Genomic DNA, 19,489 nt, shown 5'->3' with positions numbered 1-19,489 from the left:
ACTTTGGAAGTATGCTTGGGGTCATTGACCATTTGGAAGACCCATTTGCGACCAAGCTTTAACTTCCTGACTGATGTCTTGAGATGTTGCTTCAATATATCCACATAATTTTTCTCCCTCATTATGCCATCTATTTTGGGAAGTGCACCAGTCCTTCCTGCAGCAAAGCCCCCCTACAACATGATGCTGCCACCCCCGTGCTTCACAGTTGGGATGATGTTCTTCGGCTTGCAAGCCTCCCCCATTTTCCTCCAAACATTACGATGGTCATTATGGCCAAACAGTTCTATTTTTGTTTCATCAGACCAGAGGTCATTTCTCCAAAAAGTACGATCTTTGTCCCCATGTGCAAACCGTAGTCGGTCTTTTTTATGGTGCTTTTGGAGCAGTGGCTTCTTCCTTGCTGAGCGGCCTTTCAGGTTATGTCGATATAGGACTTGTTTTACTGTGGATATAGATACTTTGTACCTGTTTCCTCCAGCATTTTCACAAGGTCCTTTGCTGTTGTTCTGGGATTGATTTGCACTTTTCGCACCAAAGTAGGTTCATCTCTAGGAGACAGATAGCGTCTTCTGTGTGGTCCCATGGTGTTTATACTTGCGTACTACTGTTTGTACAGATGAACGTGGTACCTTCAGGCGTTTGGAAATTGCTCCGAAGAATGAACCAGACTTGTGGAGGTCTACAACTTTTTTCTGAGGTCTTGGCTGATTTCTTTTGATTTTCCCATGATGTCAAGCAAAGAGGCACTGAGTTTGAAGGTAGGCCTTGAAATACATCCACAGGTTCACCTCCAATTGACTCAAATAATGTCAATTAGCCTATCAGAATCTTCTGAAGCCATGACATCATTTTCTGGGAATTTCCAAGCTGTTTAAAAGCACAGTCAACTTAGTGTATGTAAACTTCTGACCCACTGGAATTGTGATACAGTGAATTATAAGTGAAATAATTTTTCTGTAAACAATTGTTGGAAAAGTTTATTGTGTCATGCACAAAGTAGATGTTGTAACCGACTTGCCAAAACTATAGTTTGTTAACAAGAAATTTGTGGAGTAGTTGAAAAAGGAGTTTTAATGACTCCAACCTAAGTGTATGTAAACTTCCGACTTCAACTGTACACAGTACCAGTCAAGAGTTTGGACACACCTACTCATTCTACATTGTAGAATAATAGTGAAGACATCAAAACTATGAAATAACACATATGGAATCATGTAGTAACCAAAAAAGTGTTAAACAAATCAAAATATATTTTATATTTGATAGTCTTCAAAGTAGCCACCCATTGCCTTGATAACAGCTTTGTACACTCTTGGCATTCTCTCAACCATCTTCACCTGGAATGCTTTTCCAACAGTCTTGAAGGAGTTCCCACATATGCTGAGCACTTGTCTGCTTTTCCTTCACTCTGCGGTCCAACTCATCCCAAACCATCTCAATTGGGTTGAGGTCGGGTGATTGTGGAGGCCAGGTCATCTGATGCAGCACTCCATCACTCTCCTTCTTGGTCAAAATAGCCCTTACACAGCCTGGAGGTGTGTTGGGTCATTGTCCTGTTGAAAAACAGATGATAGTCCCACTAAGTGCAAACCAGATGGGATGGCATATCACTGCAGAATGCTGTGGTAGCCATGCTGGTTAAGTGTGCCTTGAATTCTAAATAAATCACTGAAAGTGTCACCAGCAAACTCTCCCAGATATTAATTTTTTCCTTCTTAATGCGTTTTGAATCAAAATTAAATTTGAGCTCATTGGCCAGATGAAAGCCACTCCTCAGTAAAAGGCACATGACAGCCAAAAGGCACCTAAAGACTCTCAGACCATGAGAAACAAGATTCTCTAGTCTGATGAAACCAAGATTGAACTCTTTGGCCCGATTGCCAAGTGTCACGTCTGGAGGAAACCTGGCACCATCCCTACGTTGAAACATGGTGGTGGCAGCATCATGCTGTGGGGGTGTTTTTCAGCGGCAGGGATTGGGAGACTAGTCAGGATCAAGGCAAAGATGGACGGAGCAAAGTACAGAGAGATCCTTGATGAAAACCTGCTCCAGAGCGCTCAGGACTTCAGACTGGGGCGAAGGTTCACCTTCTAACAGGACAACGACCCTAAGCACACAGCCAAGACATCACAGGAGTGGCTTTGGGACAAGTCTCTTTATGTACTTGAGTGAGCCAGCCAGAGCCCAGACTTTAACATCTCTGGAGAGACCTGAAAATAGCTTTTCAGTAATGCTCCCCATCCAACCTGACAGAGCTTGAGAGGATCTGCAGAGAAGAATGGGAGTAACTCCCCAAATACAGGTGTGCCAAGTTTGTAGCATAATACATAAGAAGACTCAAGGCTGTAATCGCTGCCAAAAGTGCTTCAACAAAGTACTGTGTAAAGGGTCTGAATACTTATGTAAGGTATTTGTTTTTTTATTTTAATAAATTAGCTAACATTTCTAAAACCTGTTTTTGCTTTGTCATTATGGGGTATTGTGTGTCGATTGATGAGGGAAAAATCTATTTAATCAATTTTAGAAGAAGGCTGTAACGTAATTGTAATGATGTGCGCTGAGAGTCTGGAAGCAAATTCAGGGAGTGGGTGTTAATAAAATAAACGTAATACAAACCAAAAACCTCGAACAACGCAGACATGAAACAATGACACCTGGGGAAGGAACCAAAGGGAGTGTCATATATAGGGCAGGTAATCAAGGAAGTGATGGAGTCCAGGTGAGTCTGACGACGCATAGGTGCGGGTAACGATGGTGACAGGTGTGCGCCATTGTGAGCAGCCTGGTGACCTAGAGGCTAGAGAGGGAGCACACATGACAGAAATAAAATGTGGAACAAGTCAAGGGGTCTGAATATTTCTCCATATTATTTGTGTATTTTATTTGATATATAAGGGTATGCATTTGTAGTGTTAACGTATGAGTCTATGTGAACCAGAATGTATGTTGGATCATATGTGTGTTGGTGGGTGCTGTTCATTGTGTGGCTTGATGGAGATGGATAGTGAGCCATGGTAAGAGTGTGGGAGGGACTGTCGTTATGGCTGGATGTAGCTTTATATCTCCTGATGGATCAGTGTCAGCACTTCACTTCTGGGGCTCAAGAGGTGCACCTAATGGTTGATCATCTCATCTCCTTTCTCTGTCACTGTCCTGTTTCTCTCTGTCGCTTTCTGTGTATGTCTCTGTCCCTTTCTCTTCCTGTTTCTGTCTCTATCTCTTCCTCTGTTTCTGTCTCTGCCTGTTGCTATGTCTTTTTCTCTCTCTGTTTCTGTCTGTCTCTGCCTCTGTTTCTCTCTCGCTCTGATTCTCTCTTTCTTTGTCTGTCACTATGCCTCTGTCTCTTCCTGTCTCTGTCTCTTCCTCTGTCTCTGTCTGTTTCTTTCACTGTGTCGATGTCTCTCTCACACACCCACACAAACACATACACATATCAAGGTGTGCACCCCCATAAGACGTTGTTCCAGCCTACTATCTTCAGGCAACTCTGAACAGCCAGTGTGTAATTACACCTCTGCTCTTGCTGTGATTTGATAGATTATTAGATGTTCTTCATTGTTTTATACAGATGTCTTTTATTTTATTTTTTTAAAGAATTTGTTTGATTTCATGGATTGTGTTACCTCTTTGAGTAAAAAGGTTCCTTCCTGTTGCATCTGTTTGTCAAGAAACAAAACTCATATCATGCTTATCCTGTATATAGTGGAAGTAAAATAGGGAAGGACTGTCATAATAATCCAAGAGCTAGCTCCCATCAACCACTGCTGTTTCAAAGATGTGCTTTTTTTTCTCAAATTGTTTTCTTCAAAATGACCTTCTTTGGTCCTTTCAGTCACTGTGAATATGCCTGCAGAAGAAGCACATCATTATGCTCTATTTTCTGTCCGCAACTGGAGGCATGGCACGTTGGTGTTAGAGGGAAAAAACAATGCTGTCTTGGGAATTGACAGGATTTCAAACGTATTGTCATGCATACGCTCACAGCAAAATAACGCATGCTGCGTCATTGATATAAGAGTGGGCTCAAAATTGAGAAATCCACGGCATTAATGATGTACAGCGTGATGAATGTATCACTCAATGATGTACAGCGTGATGAATGTATCACTCAGTGATGTACAGCGTGATGAATGTATCACTCAGTGATGTACAGCGTGATGAATGTATCACTCAGTGATGTACAGCGTGATGAATGTATCACTCAGTGATGTACAGCGTGATGAATGTATCACTCAGTGATGTACAGCGTGATGAATGTATCACTCAGTGATGTACAGCGTGATGAATGTATCACTCAGTGATGTACAGCGTGATGAATGTATCACTCAGTGATGTACAGCGGGATGAATGTATCACTCTATGAGGTACAGCGGGATGAATGTATCACTCAGTGATGTACAGCGTGATGAATGTATCACTCAGTGATGTACAGCGTGATGAATGTATCACTCAGTGATGTACAGCGTGATGAATGTATCACTCAGTGATGTACAGCGTGATGAATGTATCACTCAGTGATGTACAGCGTGATGTGCTCAACACACTGATGGACGTTTCTTACTGTGTTCTTTCTGTAAACCTACTATGTTTTGTGTAGTATGTGTGTATCCTTGTAGATGCAGACATTTTTATGTTTACATGACCCTTGTGTTTTTTCCCCTCCACAGCTGCAGTACTTAAGTATGAGAATAACGTGATGAACATCCGGCAGTTCAACTGCTCCCCTCATCCCTACTGGCTGCCCAACTTCATGGACGTATTCACCTGGTCCCTGCCGTTTGTGGGGGAGAAAGGTACCACTACCATCCTTTCCCAATCCTTAGTAGACCATATCTATGTGTAATGATGACTATATGCGCTGTTTTAATAATTTTAATCATTCATTTGAGCTGAGTGGTGAGAGACATCTTCATTTGCTAGTCTAGACAAACATTCAGCAGGACACATCCATGTTCTCTGACTGATGGGCTCAGAGATGACCGTGTTCTTCTAGATTTACCCTCTTGCTACATTTTATCGTAAACAAATATGTACAGCAGCGCCCTCATCTGATAGCTTTTGACCTCTCTCCAGTCACAGAGATGCTGGTGAACGTGTTGAGCATCTGCTCTGACGACGAGCTCATGAACGACGGAGACGACCTAGAGATCTTAGATGGTGAGTCACTGGTATACAGTACTGTTAAGAGCCCATTAGAACTGCAGCGTCTCACACTCTTCTCCCTGGCATACAGTAGGTCCCGATAAACAAGTAAAAGCATGTACTATTATGGTATTCGTAGATGATATGTCCTCTGGGTGTTTATTTTTTTATGAGGGGCTCATTGAATTACCAGTAAAGAATATATATGGATCATTTCAATGTGGCCCATAGACTCACTCCTGATATCTGAAAATGAGTGTTGTCTCTTTCTAGCCAATGCAGCTGCAGCTCGGAAGGAGGTGATCAGGAACAAGATCCGTGCCATTGGGAAAATGGCCACGATGTTCAAAGTGCTTCGGTAAAAACGTTCTCCACCTCGCCTCACATCAGCCTTCTACTGTAGCTGTTGCACATGAACACATCTCTAATACTGAGCATAGAGTTATTAAAATAGAGTGGATATACAGTAGAAGCATACATGAGTGACCATTGTGGATGTCCTCTGACCTGTATGTGGTGCTGTTCCGTGTGTCCTGCAGGGAGGAGAGTGAGAACGTGTTGACGCTGAAGGGTCTGACGCCTACTGGCATGCTGCCCAGTGGTGTGCTCTCCGGGGGCAAACAGACCCTACAGAGTGGTGAGGACGAGGCCCAGGCCAGGGCTGTTCTATCCCTCCCTCCCTCCCCTCACTGTCTGTCCGTTCCTCTTTCTATCACTGTGACTCTTCTCTTTGTCACAGTCTCCGTCGCTCTCCCTCTCTCCGTGGGTCTTTGTCTTCGTATTCGTCCTCTGGTCCCTTTGTTTCTGACCCAGGTTTGGGCAGCCATCCTTGACTCTGGAGACCTGCACATTCTGCCCCCTTTAGCTACAGCTGACACTAGAGAGAGAGAGAGAGAGACAGTCATTTCACCATCTCACCTCACCAGTCATCTCACCTCACCAGTCATCTCGCCATCTCACCTCACCATTGACCTCGTCATCTCACTTCACCAGTCACCTCGTCATCTCACCTCACCAGTCACCTCGTCATCTCACCTCACCAGTCATCTCACCTCACCAGTCATCTCACCAGTCATCTTGCCATCTCACCTCACCAGTCATCTCATCTCACCAGTCATCTCACCTCACCAGTCATTTCGCCATCTCACCTCACCAGTCATCTCACCTCACCAGTCATTTCGCCATCTCACCTCACCAGTCATCTCGCCATCTCACCTCACCAGTCATCTCGCCATCTCACCTCACCAGTCATCTCACCTCACCAGTCATCTCACCTCACCAGTCATCTCACCTCACCAGTCATTTCGCCATCTCACCTCACCAGTCATCTCGCCATCTCACCTCACCAGTCATCTCACCTCACCAGTCATCTCACCTCACCAGTCATTTCGCCATCTCACCTCACCAGTCATCTCGCCATCTCACCTCACCAGTCATCTCACCTCACCAGTCATCTCACCTCACCAGTCATTTCGCCATCTCACCTCACCAGTCATCTCACCTCACCAGTCATTTCGCCATCTCACCTCACCAGTCATCTCGCCATCTCACCTCACCAGTCATCTCACCTCACCAGTCATCTCACCTCACCAGTCATCTCACCTCACCAGTCATTTCGCCATCTCACCTCACCAGTCATCTCACCTCACCAGTCACCTCGTCATCTCACCTCACCAGTCATCTCGTCATCTCACCTCACCAGTCACCTCGTCATCTCACCTCACCAGTCACCTCGTCATCTCACCTCACCAGTCACCTCGTCATCTCACCTCACCAGTCACCTCGTCATCTCACCTCACCAGTCACCCCGTCATCTCACCTCACCAGTCACCTCGTCATCTCACCTCACCAGTCAGCTCATCATCTCACCTCACCAGTCAGCTCATCATCTCACCTCACCAGTCAGCTCATCATCTCACCTCGCCAGTCGTCTCTCACCAGTCTTCTCACCATCTCACCTCACCAGTCATCTCTTCATGTCATCTCGTCATCTCACCTCGCCAGTCGTCTCACCTCGTCATCTCACCTCGCCAGTCGTCTCACCTCACCGTCTCACCTCGCCAGTCGTCTCTCCTCACCATCTCACCTTGCCAGTCGTCTCACCTCGCCAGTCGTCTCACCTCGCCAGTCGTCTCTCACCAGTCATCTCACCATCTCACCTCACCAGTCATCTCACCATCTCACCTCACTGTCTCACCTCGCCAGTCGTCTCACCTCGTCATCTCACCTCGCCAGTCGTCTCACCTCGCCAGTCATCTCACCTCACCAGTCATCTCACCATCTCACCTCACCAGTCATCTCACCATCTCACCTCACTGTCTCACCTCGCCAGTCGTCTCACCTCGTCATCTCACCTCGCCAGTCGTCTCACCTCGCCAGTCATCTCACCTCACCAGTCATCTCACCATCTCACCTCACCAGTCATCTCACCATCTCACCTCACTGTCTCACCTCGCCAGTCGTCTCACCTCGTCATCTCACCTCGCCAGTCGTCTCACCTCGTCATCTCACCTCGCCAGTCGTCTCACCTCGCCAGTCGTCTCACCTCGCCAGTCATCTCACCTCACCAGTCATCTCACCATCTCACCTCACCAGTCATCTCACCTCACCTGTGTTTACTCCCATTGAGTTGACCTTCGAAATTCTGGATTCCTCCCACGAGTTCAGTCAGGTCCTGTGGCCCTCCAGAGTCTCTCAAGCCCAGCCTTCCCCAGGCCTCTGGCCACTCAGTCTGGCTGTGTTGCTGCGGCACATGCGTCTCTCACTGCCTGGTCTCTTGCTGGTCTCTAGCTAGCTGCCTACCTACCGCCGGGGGCTGCATTCTGCATTCTGCATGGCTTTGTCAGAAGTAACTCGCTCCCCTCCTTTCCCCCCCCAGCCACCACCGAGGCCATTGAAGCAATCGACACAGAAACTGAGGACGGAGAAGGTAAAGCTGTGTCCCCCACCCCACTCCTCTCAGCAGGCTGGCCTGCAGGACATGCATTGGGTCAACTACCCATCAGTTACAATAGTAGTACATATTCAGCCTGCATTTAACAACTTATCAGGGGGACAGTTGGATTTAGAATGGGTAGCACGGAACTTTGCAGTATCTTGATTACAAGATATCTCAACTATATCAGTTATGATGTAAGGATCAAGAGATGTATTTTACATTAATTACATGGTGTGCTCAGGAAAAACAAAGCCTTTTCGAAGTTTGATCAAGTTTGATGCCTTACACATAAATATAAACACATGGATTTGTTATTGTATGTAAGTAATTTAAGTCATGCAAAGTGAGGTGCTACCAAGAGCTGCATGATAGTTTTGGGTATCTTTTTATGCTCAGGCATGATTCCTTCTTTTATTTTTTGGATCTGGCTTATCTTCCGCCCCCATCTGGTTCAAAGATGCATCGCATGCAGGGAGAACAGGAGACAGGCGAGCGCTAAGGTGAAATACAGTATGCATCATGAAGTCAAATGAATGGTATCATGAGCATGATGTGTCATCTATGTGAACAATAGAGTCTCCAAAGATAGTGAATAAATGAAGATGTCCCACTCAGGCCATTTACCATTGAATTTTTTTTTTTAGAGATCCGGTCTGCTTAAGGAGTGGCTCTCCAATAGGCACCAATGCGTTAGCAGCTGGGTCTGGTCTGCTTAGTTTGTTGTCTGTATATGAACCAGAAAAAAGGAGCGTGTGAGATGTCTCGCTTCCTCTTCCGTCTCTGGAGTCTCTGGACACCTGATGCTCTCACAATGACCTGACAATGTCATGATGCAGCATTTGACAGCTGCAGTTAAACATCTACCTGCATCGCGACAGGCTTAAGTGAACGAGCATGAACTAATACACGTGATACACATGATTACACATGATTATGTCATGCAACTGGTACTGTAATGTCATGTTGGCTTCATGATACATAATTATAACAACCGTAAACAAGGGTGCTATTCTAGCAAACAAGGGTGCTTTTCCACGAGGGGAAGTTTGTCTAAGTTATTAAAGGAGGGTGCCATTCTAGTAAATGAGGGTGAAATTCTAGTAAAGGAGGGTTCTATTGTTGTAAACAGGTGTACTATTCTAGTAAACAAGGGTTCTATTGTTGTAAACAAGTGTGCAATTCTAGTAAAGGAGGGTTCGATTGTTGTAAACAAGTGTGTTATTCTAGTAAAGGAGGGTTCTATTGTTGTAAACAAGTGTGTGATTCTAGTAAACGAGGGTTCTATTGTTGTAAACAACTGTGCGATTCTAGAAAAGTAGGGTTCTATTGTTGTAAACAAGTGTGCTATTCTAGTAAAGTAGGGTTCTATTGTTGTAAACAAGTGTGCTATTCTAGTAAAGGAGGGTTCTATTGTTGTAAACAAGTGTGCTATTCTAGTAAAGGAGGGTTCTATTGTTGTAAACGTTGTAAATCGTGGTTGTTTGTCTGTGAGTTGCTGGCTGAGTGTCGTTGACTCATTCTCTCAGATATTTCTTTCAGAGGAGCCTGTGGATATCTTAAGGTTTCTGATATCACTCTGTCCACAATTAAATCTATTCAAATCGTCTTTATTTTACTCTCAGCTGTGTTCAGATGTCTTTCAATACTTGTGTCAAAATATCTTTGAATTCACAATGCTAGCTTTGACTGCTGTGTGACATGAGAACGTAGCAAAAGTATAAACATTTTCAAGGGCTGCGTTTAGACAGGCAGCCCATTTCTATCCTCTGCCGAGTCCCCAACAACTGGATATTCCAATTTTCATGGGAAATAGAAAGAAAGCCTGCGACACGACTTCTGCTTTTGGACATTACCAAGGCGACACTCCATCTTAACTCCTCCTCCACATTTACTGGATTGGTTGAACAGTGCAGAAGAGAACCTCCCCCGCCAGTTTTTTTTCTTCTTAAGACCAGTATGTTTCTTTTACGCCTGCAACATTAGGTGATATTTTGATCAATCACATCAGATCTTTTCACAGCAGATTTTTTTTCAAAGCTGATCTGATTGGTCAAAAGACCAGAATTGGGTTGAATCAGAATTGGGTTGCCTGTCTAAATGAAGCCTTACATTCAGGCCAAAGTATGGTACTTCCCAATAATATTTTATGTAAAAAGCATATAATGTAGGTTATGTTTAACCATTTTCCTATGAGAGTGCACAAAGAGGTATATCAAAGGATTTAAAATCAAGGTTTATAATTTATAAATTATGTCATGATACAGTGATACTGATTCCCTGTATGTCCTCTCTCTCCTCCCACCTGTCCTCCCTGCAGCCATCCGTGGGTTCTCTCCCCAGCATAAGATTGCCAGCTTCGAGGAGGCCAAGGGCCTAGACCGTATCAATGAGCGCATGCCTCCCCGAAGAGTCGGGGTCAACCACGTGGGACAGTCCATGGGCAAGATGAACATGTCCGAGGCCAACGGCACGGAAGACAATGACAATGACGACAGCAACAGCCAGTGATGTTTTGCCCCGCGGCCCGCCCCAGAGTCCATGTGACTGCCGTGCTGTGCGCCAAGACATCGCCAAATCGTGATATCAGGCCTCAGAATATAGACATAACATAACACACCCACAGACAACACAACATCTGCATCTACCGCCTGCTGCTCTTTCATCCAATTAGAGAAACAAATCAAATGTTACATCTCGTTCAAATGGGTCAGGTGGTTTATTTTTTAGACGCCAGGTCCCCACAAAGGGAAACTGAGCACAGAAGGGAGTGGGGCCAGAGCTTAGGACAGGGAGGAGGAGAGGAGAGGCCAGCGGGGCGGGATGTAGGGGAACCTGTTGGGATGAGGGCCAGGGGTGTGGTCCTGTGGGTGTGTTTGTTGTTCCCTCTCTCAATCCGATCACAGACCAAGTGGGCAGGGTTTGGAGTCCCACGCGTTCTCCCATGTCTGTTACAGTACGTCCTCATGGGGTCTGACACCAGACACTCTGGTACAGTACCATGTCACACACACATTTTACTATTTTGAATCAGAGTTTCATTCAAGATCTCATCTCATACAGAAATGATCTCGCTAGTCAACATGTTTTGCTACTAGTATTAATGAATACAAATAAAAAAATACTAAATCTTGTTTGTAAGAAAGGACATTTGAAAATGAAAAATATGTAGATTTTACTACTTGCAATGCGATCTTACCTGAAAACTTTTCTTTCTTGATTTATTTTGTGGTAAGATGCCATGAGCCTGCGGGGGAAGGGGTAGGGGTGGAACATGGGCTTGACTATGGCCTCTCCACCAACCAAAGCCACAGTCTGTCATGTCCCAGCTCGGGGTCTACCTTCTGTCACCCTCTACCTGATTGTTTCTCACCTGCCTGTAACTAAAGAGAGAATGCACATAGAACGTCAAATCTTCTGTTGCAGTAAAAAATGATCTAAAATATATATATATAATGAGTTATAAAGATGGACAATAACGAAGACAACGTTTTTTAACAGCATCCACGGTATGGAACGCATCGATGCATGCAATTAAGTTCCTTATTGATATGTGACATTATAATTGTGATGTTTCAATATAGTAGACTTGAATTATTTATTTCATCAAATTTTCTTTGTAAAGTTGCCCTTTGTTTTTTATATAATAATTTTTTATTCTTGCGTCCTTTGATTATTTTGTTTTTCATTTTTTTTCATCAATATTTTGAGTTTTTTACATTACTCTTGGTTTATTTAATTTGATTGTTTTGCTGTACAGTCACATATGCTCTTTTTAAGGTGTGAAGCCTTTTTCTGTTCTGTTGGTGTACAGAAGTTGTTCAATTGTGTGAATGAACATATTACTCAGTGAAAAGCAACATTCAGGCTGCCAAAGCATGATCGCATGGTTTGTTCAAATGTAAACAAATTGGACACAATGAAAATCCTGTGTCTCACTTACTTTTAAAAGGAAAACAATATATTCTCATTATAATTCTTGATGATATTGGTATTATTCTCACAATTAAGCTTAAGGTTATTTTTTCCTTCCACTGTTTTCTGATCCTTGTTTGGTCTAGACGTGGTTTATTTTGAAGAAGGAATTTCATGGATTTTGTGACAGTTTTTTCTTGTAATTTTCTCCGGAACTAAGTTTTGCCATTTGACTTCATAAACGATACACACATTGTAAGCATGCCCTATGGGACAAATCACGTTTTTTACTCTTGAATAAAATATGCATGAACCAATAGTGTGGCTTCCAGTTTCTCATCAATAGATAGGAAATATATTCTCACATTGTGCAACATGATGGGACTAGGATGCCTTTTCACAATTTAGGCCGCGCCCAATACAATATGCTCCGTGGGATAAAGTTACATAAACATTTACGTCATTTAGCAGACGCTCTTATCCAGAGCGACTTACAGTAGCGAATGCATACATTTCATACAATTTCATACTTTTTTTTCTGTGTGTGTGTGTGTGTGTGTGTGCGTGTGTGTGTAAAATGTGCAGCTTCACTGTTTTCAAGGGAACTGCTTTTTCACAGTCAACCTGAATCCCAAACAGTGGGCGAATGTGCTTTTCTCTACAGTTTCCATGAGGGCATTCCATCTGCTTCCTGCCATTCTTCCACAGGAAATTCTGGGAACAGCGTCAGACAGGCCATGGCAACCACTCCCACCTCACACTGAACCCACGGTAGAGGGCAAGTAACTACTAACCACCACTCTATGCAACACGACGGCAACATCTCGCTTCCAGGACCTTAACCATACTCTCTCATTAACACAGGCAAATACACACAGACACACACTCAGGCCACAAGTTGAGAGAGCTGCCATACACGGACACACTCAGAGAGACTCCATACTCTCTCTAGTACGTTCATGACAGTGGGTTCTCTTGCCCTGAGTGACCCCACACATTTTACACATTCAATAATACATACACACAGTGGGAATTTGCAAAGCTCCAGACAGAGGAAAAGCTGTGGATTTGGACATGGATCTGCTTCTGTATCCTGTCCCTCTGCTGAGTGTGTTTCTCCTCATTCCAGCCGGTAGGTTTAGATTAATAAAGGCAACACGGTCAGATTACGGGTACTAGTCTTACATAGATATTGCTTCAATAGTCTTTCAACTCTCTGTTTGACATCCAATTTGTTTAACGTATTACTTTGAGCAGTTTCCTCTCTTGATAGAAATTGTACTTGTACATTAAACGTATCACGCTAGAGAAACAGGAGATGACTAAATATAGTGCTTTTTAATGATATCAGATGTGTTTAATTAGCCAGAGGACAAAAGCTGTTTTGATACTGTGATGTTCAGTGGAAGCTAGACCTTACTAGAGCTGTCTGTTACAGTTTCAGCCCAATCTGCCATCAATCAGACCAACCAGATAGAGGTTACCATGGGTGAGTTTAGACCTAGTTGGCTTTAACTCTCTGACTCTGGTTAAGAATGAATTCATTTGGTTGGATAAATTATTTTGACTGGGGACTGCTTGATCACCAGAGCTGTTTAACCATCCTCAGAAACTGATATTGTAGTCAACATTCAAGAATCACCTGACCATGTAGGTCACTGTTATTTGATGAAGATATTTCAACCCACAGTGACCTCACCCACAACACTGTCATCCAACACTATTCATGTGGCTGGCAGCGCAACCACCCCAACTACAGCCCATCCAATGACTGATGTGACATCATCCCCAGCAACCTCACCGCCAGGTAACTCTGGTCTTCTATAGGGCTTATCTGCTGTGTTTTCTCACTGCTTATGTTTGAGTAGAACTGAGAGAAAGTATTGTGTTTATTTTGTTGTTTTTCTAGGGAACAACCCTCTTGTGACAACCCTCAGTGTCCTGCAGTCAACAACCTCACCTGGTAATACAGAGAAAATGTAGCATTCTGTACTAAATCAAAATCAAATCCAATGTTATTGGTCACATACACATATTTAGCAGATGTTATTGCGGGTGTAGCGAAATCCTTGTGTGACTAGCGTCCAACAGAGGGCTACAATAAACCTAAGGCAGTAAGAGTTTTGTTGATGTTGTTGTGGATGTGTTTCAGGAAATACCAGCAGTGACAATGAGACACCCACATCCTCAATTCCACTATCGTGTCCTAATGTCAGAAGCTCTGCTCAGACTAAAATACCTAGTACGCACTCACAAGACACTACTGCTGGACCAGGTAAACACTATTTCTCTGTCTGTCTTAGTCCTCTGTCTACTGATGACAAGTTGATGTGCCTTTTGTCTGAATGCTGTGCTTTACAGAGGTGAGGAATTCTGAGAAAGCCATGTGTCATTCACAGGGGACATTTTTTTACTTTTTTTTATTTAACCTTTATTTAACCAGGTAAGCTAGTTGAGAACAAGTTCTCATTTACAACTGTGACCTGGCCATGTCACTTGTGTGTTATGATCACAAGCTGCATTTACGGTCAACCTTACATGTGTGCCGTATAACAATCTCCATGTCCTAATATCTTTGAAAATGAGCATTTCTCATGTGGTGTTTGCTGTAAGTTGACTTACATGCCTGTTTATGTGTTCAGTCTTAGGATCAACAGCTGCTGCAACAGCAACTACTTCGACCTCTGTGACTTCCCCTGAGGGACCCAAAGGGACACACACAGACATCCCTCCCACTCAGTCACCGGACAAGAGCCTCACCATGCTCGCCTTTGGTACCCTTAACGATACAGGATGATGATGATGATGACGATGATTAAAACGTTGTTATGTAACAGTGCAATGTTAATATCCTATACTCAGGTGGAGTACAACTAACTCTGTCTGGGATGTTGCTCCCCTACAGGTGTCATGAGTTTAATCCTCATTCTCGTCATTATCATGGTGGTTTTAGTAACAGTGGTCAACCTAAAAGACAAGTGCAGCAACTCCAAGGAGGAAGGTAAATGTAAAGGATGATCATTCATGTGAGAAAATGGATACATGAGAGTAACAGTATCTATATGTATGTTATGTGTATCCATGTTAACACCTGTAAAGATCTCTCTTCTTAGACGCTAACTACCATTAGCGTTTATTCATGAAGGTATCTTCTGGCCGGGGGAGTTTTGTTAAGTGCCCTGACGCTTGTTCTGAACGTTAACACACTTTGGCTTGCGGTACGGTTTTGGAAACATAAGGAATGTATCTTTCATGTCAGTGAGAAATTATATATATTTTTAAATGTAAATTACCACACACCTTTATAGGGTTAGGGTTAGTGTTCCCCCACGGCCATATTCCCATGTTACAGCGCTTGTTTAAGGAAGACAGACAACGGAGATAACCACATGTACTAATTAGCTATATAGCACGCTCCTAACATCTGTGTGGAAGCATAACTCGGAAGGAAGTGTAGTGGAACTGTAGTTTGTCAGCCGTATGCATCTGTGCAAACCTGCTACAGTAAGTGTATATTTTTTATTTGAAAGATTTTTTCCCACTGATATGAAAGATGCGTTCCAATTTGTAAGTCGCTCTGGATAAGAGCGTCTGCTAAATGACTTAAATGTAAATGTAAATATGTTTAGAAAAAGTGTATCGCAAGCGATGATTATTGACGTTGCTAAACATTAAAACAGAGCTCCTGGATTACAGTTCACATGGTCCCACCGGTAAGCAGCGCTTATAGCTGAGAACCCTTGGGATAAGGCAGAATGCCTTGTTCATGCCTGGGGTTCTCCAAAGCTATGGCCATGCCAGCTTGAGAAGAGAGTAGTTATAGTAAATGAAGAGTATCATGTCAAACATGCCAGACAAAGAGAATCACCACAGTTTCTGTTCCACAGGTAAAAAGAGCAGTGATTCTGTGGTGTCTGAAAGGTATGCACACCAAAGTATACACATGCATAGTGTTGATAGGGTACGACAAAACTGAATGTGTCTCTGTTTATGTTTGTAATTCATCTATTTTTTTCCATAGCAATGTCACGTTTAGTGGAGAAAAAGAGAGCATCACTTTGATCTCCATGAAGACCATTAACACAGAAACTGGTAGGGAAAATGTCACAGTAGTGCTTCACTTTGAAATAGTCCCCAAACCAATATTGAGGGGCCTCTGTTTTTGTTCCTTATAATAGTTATAATTGCTGATGATTATTGGGGGGAAATTGGCTTGATATTCACAGTGATACAAGACATGTGGGAGTATGGTGTGAGCCTAAAACATCTCTCTCTTTTTCCCCAGACACAGACTCCCCCCAGGTCTCCTCCATTCACAGTACAACACTGGACTATGAGGAGCAGGAGCTAAACAGGGACCTACTGAACAATAAGGTGGGCTCAGGAAATAACTCTTCACCAGCACTAACTGCAATGGATACAACCACTTCTTATAGAGAATAGATAAAAGCACATATCCAATGGATTGAAGTTAATATTGCATATTGTGTTCTTTTTTTCAGCTGGTGTGAAAATAAAGACCCTAGATGTTCCGTTCCAAAACACAGAAATCACCAAACTACTCAAACAAAATAGTACAGTGATTGTTCTATACATCTGAGATCAAGTTACCTGGAGTCCACACAGCACCTGAATTCATACCTGTGGGGATATTATACATTAAGCTAGAACTAGGCCTATCATTGTGTCTGATGTTGCCATTCTAATACAAATATCACATGTATTTGTGTGATGATATCAAAACTGCCTTTATGGAGATAATGTTGTGTGTTCTGTTTCATATATTTTGTAATTTTATTTCACCTTTATTTAACCAGGTAGGCCAGTTGAGAGCAAGTTCTCATTTACAACTGCGACCTGGCCAAGATAAAGCAAAGCAGTGCGACAAAAACAACACAGAGTTACACATGGGATAAACAAACGTACAGTCAATAACACAATAGAAAAATCTGTTTACAGTGTGTGCAAATTAAGTAAGGAGATAAGGCAATAAATAGGCCAATAGTGGCGAAGTATTTCAAATTTAGCAATTTACACTGGAGTGATATGTGCAGATGAGGATGTGCAAGTAGAAATACTGGTGTGCAAAAGAGCAGAAAAACAAAAACAAATATGGGGAGGAGGTAGGTAGTTGGTTGGATGGGCTATTTACAGATGGGCTGTGTACAGCTGCAGCGATCAGTAAGCTGCTCTGACAGCTGACGCTTAAAGTTAGTGAGGGAGATATAAGTCTCCAACTTCAGTGATTTTTGCAATTCGTTCCAGTCATTGGCAGCAGAGAACTGGAAGGAAAGGCGGCCAAACGAGGTGTTGGCTTTGGGGATGACCAGTGAAATATACCTGCTGGAGTGCATGCTGCGGGTGTTGCTATGGTGAGATAAGGCGGAGCTTTACCTAGCAAAAACGTATAGATGACCTGGAGCCAGTGGGTTTGGCGACGAATATGTTTTTCACCTTTATTTAACCAGGTAGGCAAGTTGAGAACAAGTTCTCATTTACAATTGCGACCTGGCCAAGATAAAGCAAAGCAGTTCGACAACATACAACAACACAGAGTTACACATGGAGTAAACAACATACAGTCAATAATACAGTAGAAAGAAAAAAAAATGTAGCGAGGACCAGCCAACGAGAGCATACAGGTCACAGTGGTGGGTAGTATATGGGGCTTTGGTGACAAAACGGATGGCACTGTGATAGACTGCATCCAATTTGCTGAGTAGAGTGTTGGAGGCTATTTTGTAAATGACATCGGCAAAGTCAAGGATCGGTAGGATAGTCAGTTTTACGAGGGTATGTTTGGCAGCATGAGTGAAGGAGGCTTTGTTGCGAAACAGGAAGCCGATTCTAGATTTAACTTTGGATTGGAGATGCTTAATGTGAGTCTGGAAGGAGAGTTTACAGTCTAACCAGACACCTAGGTATTTATAGTTGTCCACATATTCTAAGTCAAAACCATCCAGAGTAGTGATGCTAGTCAGGCGGGCGGGTGCGGGCAGCGATCAGTTGAAGAGCATGCATTTCGTTTTACTTGCATTTAAGAGCAGTTGGAGGCCACGGAAGGAGTGTTGTATGGCGTTGAAGCTCGTTTAGAGGTTGTTAACACAGTGTCCAAAATAGGGCCAGATGTGTACAGAATGGTGTCGTCTGTGTAAAGGGGGATCAAAGAATCACCCACAGCAAGAGTGACATCATTGATAAATACAGAGAAAAGAGTTGGCTCGAGAATTGAACCCTGTGGCACCCCCATAGAGACTGCCAGAGGTCCGGAAAACAGGCCCTCCAATTTGACACACTGAACTCTATCTGAGAAGTAGTTAGTGAACCAGGCGAGGCAGTCATTTGAGAAACCAAGGCAGTTGAATCTGCCGATAAGAATACGGTGATTGACAGAGTCGAAAGCATTGGCCAGATCGATGAAGACGGCTGCACAGTACTGTATTTTATCAATGGCGGTTATGATATCGTTTAGGACCTTGAGTGTGGCTGAGGTGCACCCGTGACCAGCTCGGAAACCAGACTGCATAGCGGAGAAGGTACGGTGGGAATCGAAATCGTCGGTGATCTATTTGTTCACTTGGCTTTCGAAGACTTTAGAAAGGCAGGGCAGGATGGATATAGGTTTGTAACAGTTTGGGTCTAGAGTGTCTCCTCCTTTGAAGAGGGGGATGACCCTGGCCACTTTCCAATCTTCAGGAATCTCAGACGGTACAAAAGAGAGGTTGAACAGACTAGTAATAGGTGTTGCAGCAATTGCGGTGGATAATTTTCGGAAGAGAGGGTCCAGATTGTCTAGCCCAGCTGATTTGAAGGGATCCAGATTTTGCCGCTCTTTCAGAACATCATCTGTCTGGATTTGGATGAAGGAGAAGTGGGGGGGGGGCAGTTGCTACAGGGGGTGCAGAGCTGTTGGCCGGGGTTGGGGTAGCCAGGTGGAAAGTATGGCCAGCCGTAGAGAAATGCTTATTGAAATTCTCGATTACCGTGGTGAGGTGACATTGTTTCCTAGTCTCAGTGCAGTGGGCAGCTGGTAGGAGCTACTCTTATTTTCCATGGACTTAGTGCTGCAGGATGCACATTTCTGTTTGAAAAAGCTAGCCTTTGCTTTCCTCACCGTGTGTATTGGTTCCTGACTTCCCTGAAAAGTTGCATATCGCGGGAACTATTCGAAGCTAGTGCAGTATGCCACAGGGTGTTTTTGTGCTGGTCAAAGGCAGTCATGTCTGGAGTGAACCAAGGGCTATATCTGTTCTTAGTTCAATTTTTACATCTAGCTTAGATTTCTACATCTAGCTTAGATTGTAGGACAGCTGGGGTGTTAAGCATATCCCAATTTAGGTCACCTAGCAGTACAAACTCTGACGATAGATGGGTGGCCTTCAATTCATATATGGTGTCCAGGACACAGCTGGGAGCTGAGGGGGGTCTATAACAAGCGGCAACAGCGAGGGACTTATTTCTGGAGAGATGGATCTTTAAAAGTAGAAGCTCGA

General features: G+C 43.6%; 2 protein-coding genes across 7 annotated transcripts in view; both read left to right on the top strand.

Moving 5' to 3' along the window:
* ppp3ca (protein phosphatase 3, catalytic subunit, alpha isozyme) overlaps positions 1-12,315 on the top strand; it is a 53,380-nt gene extending 41,065 nt beyond the window's left edge. The window contains exons 9-15 of one of the 6 annotated variants that reach the window (XM_029769994.1): positions 4,672-4,797; positions 5,078-5,161; positions 5,420-5,504; positions 5,686-5,783; positions 8,025-8,075; positions 8,481-8,584; positions 10,402-10,593. In XM_029769994.1, the coding sequence (XP_029625854.1) occupies positions 4,672-4,797; positions 5,078-5,161; positions 5,420-5,504; positions 5,686-5,783; positions 8,025-8,075; positions 8,481-8,584; positions 10,402-10,461 (608 nt within the window). In that variant the 3' untranslated portion in view covers positions 10,462-10,593. The other 5 variants (XM_029769997.1, XM_029769995.1, XM_029769993.1 and 2 more) reach the window with 5 other exon arrangements.
* A 447-nt stretch (positions 12,316-12,762) lies between these two features.
* Positions 12,763-16,754, top strand: ecscr (endothelial cell surface expressed chemotaxis and apoptosis regulator). The gene is made up of 11 exons (XM_029769991.1): positions 12,763-13,128; positions 13,435-13,485; positions 13,687-13,803; positions 13,906-13,959; positions 14,149-14,271; positions 14,639-14,770; positions 14,902-14,997; positions 15,884-15,917; positions 16,018-16,088; positions 16,282-16,370; positions 16,499-16,754. The coding sequence occupies exons 1-11, from the start codon at positions 13,071-13,073 to the stop codon at positions 16,505-16,507; spliced, it is 834 nt and encodes a 277-aa protein (XP_029625851.1). The 5' UTR covers positions 12,763-13,070; the 3' UTR covers positions 16,508-16,754.
* Positions 16,755-19,489: the final 2,735 nt, after the last annotated feature.

Source organism: Salmo trutta, chromosome 12 (genome assembly GCF_901001165.1).
Source record: "Salmo trutta chromosome 12, fSalTru1.1, whole genome shotgun sequence".
Taxonomy (NCBI): domain Eukaryota; kingdom Metazoa; phylum Chordata; class Actinopteri; order Salmoniformes; family Salmonidae; genus Salmo; species Salmo trutta.
Note: the sequence above shows the minus strand (reverse complement) of the source record. Positions and strands in the feature narration are given on the sequence as shown.

What these genes read in the sequence shown, in the direction of transcription:
- ecscr (XM_029769991.1), top strand. Translation starts at nt 13,071, where the DNA reads ATGGATCTGCTTCTGTATCCTGTCCCTCTGCTGAGTGTGTTTCTCCTC. An exon ending in CCAGATAGAGGTTACCATGG is followed by an intron (nt 13,486 to 13,686) that starts GTGAGTTTAGAC and finishes TTCAACCCACAG; the next exon opens with TGACCTCACCCACAACACTG. An exon ending in CCTCACCATGCTCGCCTTTG is followed by an intron (nt 14,771 to 14,901) that starts GTACCCTTAACG and finishes GCTCCCCTACAG; the next exon opens with GTGTCATGAGTTTAATCCTC.